The sequence below is a fragment of the Musca vetustissima genome, unplaced genomic scaffold, assembly GCF_032173495.1.
Source record: "Musca vetustissima isolate MV318-11 ecotype Yass unplaced genomic scaffold, APGP_CSIRO_Mvet_v1 utg37931, whole genome shotgun sequence".
Taxonomy (NCBI): Eukaryota; Metazoa; Arthropoda; class Insecta; order Diptera; family Muscidae; genus Musca; species Musca vetustissima.
In genome coordinates, this window is record NW_026875341.1 from 69,449 (window position 1) to 79,142 (window position 9,694).

Here is a 9,694-nt window from a genome sequence, read left to right on the forward strand (position 1 = left end):
GAACCAATGTACACACATTGGTTAGTACGATTAACCAACCCAACCCAAGTCGTCATTCTATAGTATCTTCATCTGAATCTTCTGCCAGCCATTCATCTTCGCTATCCTCCAAAAGAGAAAAAAATCTGTTTGTCAATTTTAAAATTTCTTATTTGTTTTTTTTTTTTTCAAGCAAATGTGTGTGCGTCTGTCCCTTTTGTTGAAGCGCTAGCTTTCATATGCTTTATTTCGGACTGTATATCTCTGGCAATCAAATGTCAAATTCATAATTTACTACATTTACTATTTCGTGCTAGGCCAAATTGGTCTTGCAGAAAATAGGAGAAGAGAACGCCATTTTGGTTTTAACACTCTTAAATTTAACTTCAATTTTTCCTACTTTTCGGTGTAAGGAAACGCTTTTCTAGCAAAAATTGCAAAACTAGTACAATATAGTACTATATTGCAGGTTTGGGAACACAGCTTATGTGTGCATATTACACGTTAGTATTGATAACCACCTTGTCCAAGCAATTTCAAAGCAGCGGCCACTTTTATTGGAGTTGGAATTGCTATGGATTCATTTGAGACGAAAATTGTGTATATAAATATATACAAATTAAATATTTGAAAACGTTTGTCACATACGCCCATGTGACATGTTCCGAGAGTTTTTGAATTCCCATACTTTTTAAATTCCCATGTTGTGCAAAATGGTGTGCTAAATTTCGAGCGAAATTGCGGCTCGAAAGCATAGCTGTGTTCAATAAAAAACATATGTTTCATTGGAATTTGCAATTTGTTTAACAACAAAATTAAGAAAAAATATGCCTGCTGACTTATTAATTGCCCTGGTTTCTACCAGAAAAAGTCTAATGATACTGGACCGTGTTAAAATAAGCATTTATGGATATTTTTAGAGAAGTTGGTCCTATCATACACAAGGGTACCATTCCCGAAAGCCTGCAGTCAGCAACTACCTTAAGATTTCTGGCTGTTGGTGGGTTTTAGAGGGTAGTGGCAAATGATTTAAATATAAGTGTTGATCGCAACAATGTGTAAAATGTTGTGGAGGGTAATGAAAGTCATGGAAGACAAAGTGTGTGCAAGCTGTGGACAGCTCCAGACCAGGATCCAGCCATGATGCTTTTATTTGGCATATGAGTGCAGCTAGGCAGCATTAACAAAAGAGGAAATGGTATGCAAAATAGTTGGCTTCTAGGAGACAGTGGTTACGCTTTAGAAACATTTTTGATGACGCCCTATAAACAAGTGGAGCATGGATCTTGTCAACATCCATATAATATAGTGCACACATCTGCAAGAAACATTATTAAAAGGACTAATGGAATTCTTAAAAGATTTTTTATAGATTCTATTTTTATTCTGATCATATGGTGGTTGAGTTGCCTGATTGATCTCAAAAATGTTACGCCCTGTTTTTGATAAAAGGAGCTCTATTTTATTTTCTTTAATTTTACTAAAAAACTAATGTAAATACTGTATTTATTAAATAAATATTGTATAAACACGTTAAATATTACTTCAGCGTTCTTTTTAAATTTGTACGTGCTCAGAAAAACGCGTACGATCTCATTTCGTTTTCAATCCACAAGGCTATATGTGCTCGAATTATATTCCCAATATTTTTTTGGGAATTCGGAATGCAGCACACCAAATTTGGGAAAATATTTCACATTCGAGCAAACTCGAAATGCAGCACATGGGCGTTTATATCGTTCATCATTTTTGCTTTTTAAAAAACACTCGTACCACACAAAAATATGTTTTTATTTACAATTTTTTGACGTTTCCTTTTGTCATTCTTCGTTATTGTTTACTTTGAGGTGACAGTGTTGCCCAATTTTCGATTTAGTTTGCGAATGCGTGAGCGATACAGAGTACCAAATTGAACTCTTAACGCATTTGGCTTTCGCATCGCACTTGCTTTCGCAACGCAATACAGAGTAACCCCCCTGTAAAAATTTTGTTGCCTGTGAGCAACATTGGATTCAAAAGAAAAACTAAAATAACCCTAGGGGGTTTATTCATTAACTGTTTTCGTGTACAATTGCAGCGTTTCATAAATAGGCAAGAAGGAATGTATTGTATTCTTTATTTATTTTTACTGTTATAATATTTTATGTGGATTTTACAAACATTTAAAAGTTTAAATATGTAATATTTATCTGGTGTTTAGATGTGGGTAAGTGTTTATACTTTTTTAGAGGTCATAACAGAATCTTCTTTGCATGATATATCATATATGTGACATATCTTCCAATTAATTTTATTCTGGAGTATTTCTTGTCACCACCGCTTGTGAAATGTACGTAAACATGAACGTACCGTTGTTGGTATTACTTTTATTTCTAGCAGAAAAATTAAAATTCAGCAGACTTTACAGATGATGCTTCTCATGTATTTGGCTTAGTGAGGACTTCGTCGCAATCAATATAACTAACGGCTATGTGATAAGCTTCAGTGCTGGAGTTGATTTCCTTCCATCATTACCAGGGCCATTTGATGTTATATGGACATGGCAACATACACGGTCTGAATGTAGTAGTAGCAGTAAACGTTATTTTTAGGGATGGCAGATCAGATATCGAATTTCTAGTATGCGCTAAAATGTTCTTAAGATCAAAAATGTTTTAATAAATGAAAAACAAAATAGAAATAAAAACAACAAAAAAAAAAAATTGGAAATAAATGTATATAAAGGAGAATAAAGAATATACACAACGTATAATGGAGGAGAGAAATAAATCCATTTGCTTTTAGAGGAATACCTAAGAATATTTGAGATACGCAATGAGACGATATAGATTTATTAAAGAATCCAGATGATTTGGAAATAAATTATAAACAATTTTTTTCCAAGGGAAGATTGTTTTTTTATCTGGCAAACCATCTCACTTTTTTTGTAATTGTACAAAAATATTTGAAACTGTAACGAAATTTCAAATTTTAGTAGGGTCGAGAAAAACAATTTGCTATGTTTCTTTTTGAATAAATGTGTGTGTGAAAAATCATTGTCTCCCTAAAAGAAGGAAATATGGAATTAGACATCGAGAATATGCCCCTTTTTAATTGATCTGCAATTAGATAAATATACCACCATCGACCACCTTAATAACGACGTCGTTCACGACTGCGTGAACGCCTTCGATCAGTCGACCTTGGTCGTCGGTGATCACGATCTCTTGATCTGTCTCGATCGTGATTTTGTCGATTGCGTTCTCTTTCACGTTCACGTTCCCTTTCACGTTCTTTTTCACGTTCAAGTTCTCTTTGTTTTAGACGTTGTTTTTGTTCTTCTAAGCGCTTCAAACGTAAAGCTTCCTTTTCAGCAATCTGCAAATAAACGTTAAAATAAATAATGTTAAGTACGGTTTTGAATAAAAACAAAATTAAATATTTTATTAAAAATATACACAAGTCATTATACAAACTTGTTGAAAGGTTAATGTAATAAATAGAGGGAATGAAATTTTGCCTATGAATGATTTATTGAAAATGTTTATTCCATTTTTAAAACTTTTAAGGAAATGCACGTAACTGATGTACAAAATGAGGCATTGATCATAAAAAAAAATCGATGGGCTGTGTGAAGCCGATCAATTTAGCAGGATTTCAAATTAAAATAATCTATGTTATTAATTATGTGTATAGGACATATAGTATTGCCTGTGCGAATGTTGTTTTACATAGTGTAACTGTGTAACAACATATGCAAGCAATTCTTTTTTTTTTAATTAGCAAAAAAATGTTAGTATACCAATAGAAAATTATCTGTACCTGTTCTGGAGTTAAAGGCAACCAATATATACAAGGTGTTGCCTTTGTTTTACGAAATAGGTCATCCAATAATCTCAGTGGAGGATCATCTTTTTTCTTTTGTTTTCGTGCTGAAAATGTGAAACATTAAAAATAATGACATTGTAATTGAACTGCTGAATTGTCTTTTTTTACCAGGTGATAGACTACTGCTCCGGTTTTCTCTATCACGGCGCAGTCTCCTTTCTCTGTCGCGGTCATTCCTTTCGCGATCATTTCTATCAAAATCTCTGTTTCTAGAGTTATCACGTTCACGATCCCTGCTACGTTCTCGGCGTCTTTCCATGTCCTTGATACCTTTATTGTCCCGATCCATGTTCTCCTTTTTGCCAACATCCCACTCGCGCACTGGCCGAGACCCCTATGACAAAAAAATGTATAAGTATATATAAAAAAAATTGGACCGAGTTGAACTCACCCTTTTCTCCTCTTCAATGCGATCTCTATTCCAGCCCGAACCAACTAATACATTGTCTTTGCTTGTTTCTTGGCCAAACTTGGGAGCCTCTTCCTTTGTGGATTCTATTACTTTAAGCATATCAGACTTATTTCCGAAATCGACATTTAAACATTTAGGATTTGATGCAGGCCACCGTACACCATGTAATGCATGACGTGTCTCTATGGCTTCACTAAATGGAAACAAAAGGAAACAATATATTATGTTTTGCTAGAAATATAATTACAAAATTAAAATAACAAAAAAAGAAAAGAAATACATATCAAAACATATTTTTATTAGTCTGGGTTTTGTTAGCAACTCTGCTGAATTCTTAAAAGAGTTTTCATTTTTTAACGAGTTTTCATCCTGTTCCGTATGGTATTTCGCGATTAAAATGTTGACAGCAAGAGAAGACTTATGTACCTTAAGGAACATGGTACTAATGTTGCACAACTCCTTTTAACCTAATTTTTTATACACTGGTATTTGTAAACAACAAATGGCAAATATTTTTCAAATTTAAAAGAACGCTAATAAATGCTGAAATATTTTGGTGGTCGTTTGGAGAATAACAACGTTACCCAAATTCCAACGTTGCACACAAAAAGATTCATGCTGGTCGCTTCCCGTACAGCAAGAATCACCTACTTTTAATACGATAATAAAATTTCCTTTGTGATATTGAGTAGCAAAAACTAAAAGCTTCTTGCAGTACGTGAATGGACCAAAATTTAAATCGATTGAAAACGAAAATTAATGTTAATGTTGTTATCATGACTATGTACATATGTCATTTACTTACTCTTCAGTTTCATATTCGACGTAACATTTAGATTTAATGCGATCAATCCAAAAGCCATCTTCGACTATTTTTCCAGTTCTTGCTAGGAGTCCTTTTAATTGTAGTACGGTAAACGGGCGTACTAAATTTGTTATATATAAAACACAACTGGATTGATTTCGGGCCGGACTAGGTTGACGTTGTATGGGGTCCGGTACAGTTCCAACACCAGGAACCATTTGATCTTGACGATTATTCTCTTTCGGTTGTGGCCTCGGCTTCACTGTTATTTCAACTTTGTCTGTGGAAATACGGCGCCTTTCCGGTTCTGGTGAAGGTGACTGTTCGCCTTCCTCACGCTCGGAGGTCACATCCTCAATATCAGAAGAAGACTCTAATTGCACATCGCTCAACGGCACAGGGTGAACGTCGGCAATAAGAGTCTTCAACGAATCTGTGGAAATGGCCATAATATGTTCTTTGCTTTCTGTGGTTTTCTTTGTTATCCAACGACGTTTGCGGGTAGTGGTATTGGTGGCGGAAACTGCTGTAGTATTCTTGTTGCTAGTGTGACCTGTATCAGCTGCTGCAGTAGTATTAGAGGTTTCATTAGTTTTACCATCTTGTTTATGGTTTACCTCCTCCAACTTAGGTTCATCCTTTTGGGGTGTGTCATCCGTCGTTGTGTGTTCCTCAATACATTTTTCTTCCTTTTCGATAACTTCTCCGTCTTCAGTCCCTTCGTCTTCCTTGGTGTCCTTCCTTACTGGGGATAGCTTATGTGGGCTGCTATTACTACGTGATCTGGGGGAATTATCACGAGTGTGCAATTTTACCTCATCTTTATCATCTTGATCTTCTACCGGTGACACTATCTCTTTGTCACTTCTAACCGACGAATGCGACTCTTCCTCGAACGTTCCAATTACTTTTTCATTCTTTGAGCTACTTTCTTCAGCTTTCCCAGCATTTTCTTCTTCATGATTATCGGGACTTTCGTCGTTCACTTTTTGGTTTTCTTCTTGTTTTTTGTCATCGCCTTCATTTGTGTCTACCTTCTCCTCCGAAGGTATTGAATTTTCTGGTTCCTCCTTTAAAACATCCAATTTACCTTGACTTGGTTCTTGCTCTTTCTTGTTTTTCTCAGATTCATCTTCGTCATTAGCAGCATTTCCTTCTTCTTGAATAGATGCAATATTGTTATCCAGTGGTGTTTGTTCTCTTCGATTGCGACGACGACGCACAGGGCTTGTTGTTTCTTGTTGTTCTTTGACAGGAGTTCTTGTACTGCGTGAACTTCGTCTACGCCTAATACCAACTCGCTCTTCGCTGGAATCCCTTTCTTTTTCACCGGCACTGTGCTCCCCAGTTTCTGATACCTGTTTTTCATTTGTATCATTACTTTTTAATTCATTTTTGTCATCTTCAGATATGGATGGCGATTTTCTACGGCGGTTAGTACGACGCGACGCCGGAGCTGGTGAGGATACGTCAGTAGATTTTTTTCGTTCACTTCTTCTACGCATTTTTAAACAAGACGAATCGTCTTTCAAAATACTTCGATTTTAATATAAAATACTATCAATGCACAAAATTTATTTTTCACGCGTTTCTACTTAGTTGTATAAATTTAATGCTTTTTCAAGCGGTGTGGAGCCATTTTTTATTTTTATCGAATACCAGTTACCCAATTACCAAAACAAGGTCAGATGTCCCTGCCTAAACTCGTACGTGTGCGTATGATTAGAATATATTTAATAAGGTGGATGCGTTAGTAATCTATTACAATCCTACATAAACTAATCTTGTGTTTACAAACGATTTTTTTGGGTAGGCAATAGCAAATATATGACCTGTTCCCGAACTGCAAGAATCTACTACTTTATACTACGATAACGAGTTTTTCTTTATGGTATCGAAGAAAATAGTAAAATCGAGTAGATTGCAGTACGGGAACAGACCAATATATAACATTTTAACCAATACATTTTCAATGGAGAACAATTGTTAAGAAAATTAAGATATTATGTATGTAATGAAATGTATATGTATACACATGGTACAATTATAGTACATTTACATTACTGGACTTTATTAACCTTATGTGTTTAAGTAGTCAATTCCATTACACCTATGTCAAATAAATCCTAATAAAGTAGGTTAACCGGTTATAAAAGTTATAATGTATATGCCATTTTATTCAAGATAGTCTATAGCAACTTATAAACTATTAACTATTTTTTATATTGTGGCTTGTTATGCCAAAGTCAAGGGGGAAACATATAAGAGGACTTTAAGATTGGCATGTTAAGCTGGCTTATTTTATTGTACAAGAATAAAGGAGAACGGCTTTCAAATTCAAGTATGACTCTCAGTCGCTTCTCAACTCTTGTTGATGCTAGACTACGAACGCGCGTATACACTCATAAAGGCTGACTTCCAAAATGTATCAATGCAATGTTTGTATACAATAGTACTATGGTATTTAAACTTCGTACACATGCAAAGTTACTAAACATCGCAACTAGGAATTTTTCAAACATTTACAATATAAAATGAATGTGATGCAATGCATCACTAACAAATCAGCTGTTTAACGATATAAACAAATATGTATGGAAAGCACGGCAGTAAAAAAATATTCGGCAATATTGTTGTATTTTATCAGATTGTCAAAAAAAAATCCGGGCAAACTTCGATGTATTTATAAAAGTTAAATAAAAGAAAAATGTTTTTTTTTTTAAATTACCCAAATAATTTCAAAAAAGGGAAAGATCTTGTCAATGAACAACGTTTAAAATGCATTTATTTGTTACACATATTAATATTTTTAATAAAATTACTTTTGTGAATCTGTCATTAACTTTTTTCTTTGGATATTTGATTTTGTGCTCGTAAACAGACAAGGCATCAACAATAAAACCGATGCCTTAGGTCTTTTATTCAAATATATCAATATTTGAGACGATTTTAACAAAGCCCACATTATTCTCATCCCAAGCCTGTATCCCATTGTCATTGTAGACTCTATTCGACACACAATTTTGTGCTCGTAAACAGACAAGGCATCAACAATAAAACCGATGCCTTAGGTCTTTTATTCAAATATATCAATATTTGAGACGATTTTAACAAAGCCCACATTATTCTCATCCCAAGCCTGTATCCCATTGTCATTGTAGACTCTATTCGACACACAAAGGGAAATTTCGCCTCAATTGGGAAAAAAGTCGCACCATCTTGTATACGAGAGTTATACCTATATCTTAACCGATTCTTGACAATTTGGATGAGTCGTAATTGCATTTTTCGGATAACTAATGTTACCTTCATTTGGGTTACAAAAATACTTTCCGTATGTCATCAAATGTACAATTACAATTCCCTGTACCACGGGATGTAAAAATATCTAATAGGCAATTTCGAAATAATTTCAATAAAACCAACTCAAAACGCTCCACGTGAATATTTCCTTAGTAAATATCTTCGTGTACGAGCATAAGAAGAAGTTGCACATAATTTCAAAAAGTGGCACATTTGTCCGAAAAAAATATCAAAATTGCTACTTTAGTCACAATGGTAACGCTGGCTGTCACTTTTTATCCATTGGTCTGTTCCCGTACTGCAAGAATCTACGAGTTTTTACTATTTTTTCCGATATCATAAAGGAAAAAAGTGTTATCGTAGTAAAAAATAGTAGATTCTTGCAGTACGGGAACAGACCACATATGTAATTCCTTATGGTGTTTTTACACGATATGTATTTTACATATGTGCTGTCACTTATTTCATCCATATGTAATTCCTTATTTGTGTCAAAATTAGAAGCGTACACAAAACTTGTATTTTTGTGTTCAAATCGGCATATGTATTTTACATATGACATAACCTATAAAAAAAAACACTTTTATTGTTTCTTAAATCAACATCATTTTTTTATTAAACACGTACAAACGAAATAATAATTTGTAATTGTTGCCTTTTCATAATTTTCTTTGACTTGCAATTGAATAATAACAATTTATAATTTTTGCTTTTTCATAATTTTCTTCGACTTGCAAAATGGTACAATTATAAAAGGTAACAGCAAAACCCAGCTGATTTGATTCCAACGTAATACTAATGTCAATATGAATATGACAAAAAATGTTTAAAAATAAATTATTTTGAACATTCGAAAATATTACATTTTCGAAATAAATATAATATGTTTGTTTACATTTTTCTGTCAAATGACGTTGACACTAGTATAAATTACAACAACAAATTTCCAACAATCTGCCAAATTTTTCCTTATAATATTTGAAATGGTTGGCAACACTGCACCTCGAATTCAAGTAGAAATTACCCACTTTGACAGTTAATCGAGATATCAGCTGCGCTAAATGGACTACCTATTCATTGTGCGATGGTGGAGACAAAAACAAAGTTTTTTGTTTTGATACATCACCTTATTATTGTATTATGGTTTTGAACGTTCGGTGTCACCATGTAATTGAATTATAAATATGTTTTTAATTCATTGTAACATTGATAACTTATAGTAAGTGCCGGGCATTGATGTTTTTAGCATTGTTCGTATGTTTGAATTGGAGGAGTTTTAAATGTTGAAATTCTTAACGTGTAATACGTTTCGAAACATATACCGTTGT

At 33.9% G+C, this 9,694-nt stretch overlaps 1 protein-coding gene across 1 annotated transcript; it reads right to left on the reverse strand.

The window, feature by feature from the left end:
* Positions 1-3,111: 3,111 nt before the first annotated feature.
* LOC133337804 (apoptotic chromatin condensation inducer in the nucleus-like) lies at positions 3,112-6,568 on the reverse strand. Its single transcript, XM_061546008.1, has 5 exons — positions 5,064-6,568; positions 4,238-4,451; positions 3,955-4,180; positions 3,781-3,890; positions 3,112-3,336 (listed from the first exon to the last, which is right to left on the reverse strand). The coding sequence occupies exons 1-5, from the start codon at positions 6,566-6,568 to the stop codon at positions 3,112-3,114; spliced, it is 2,280 nt and encodes a 759-aa protein (XP_061401992.1).
* Positions 6,569-9,694: the final 3,126 nt, after the last annotated feature.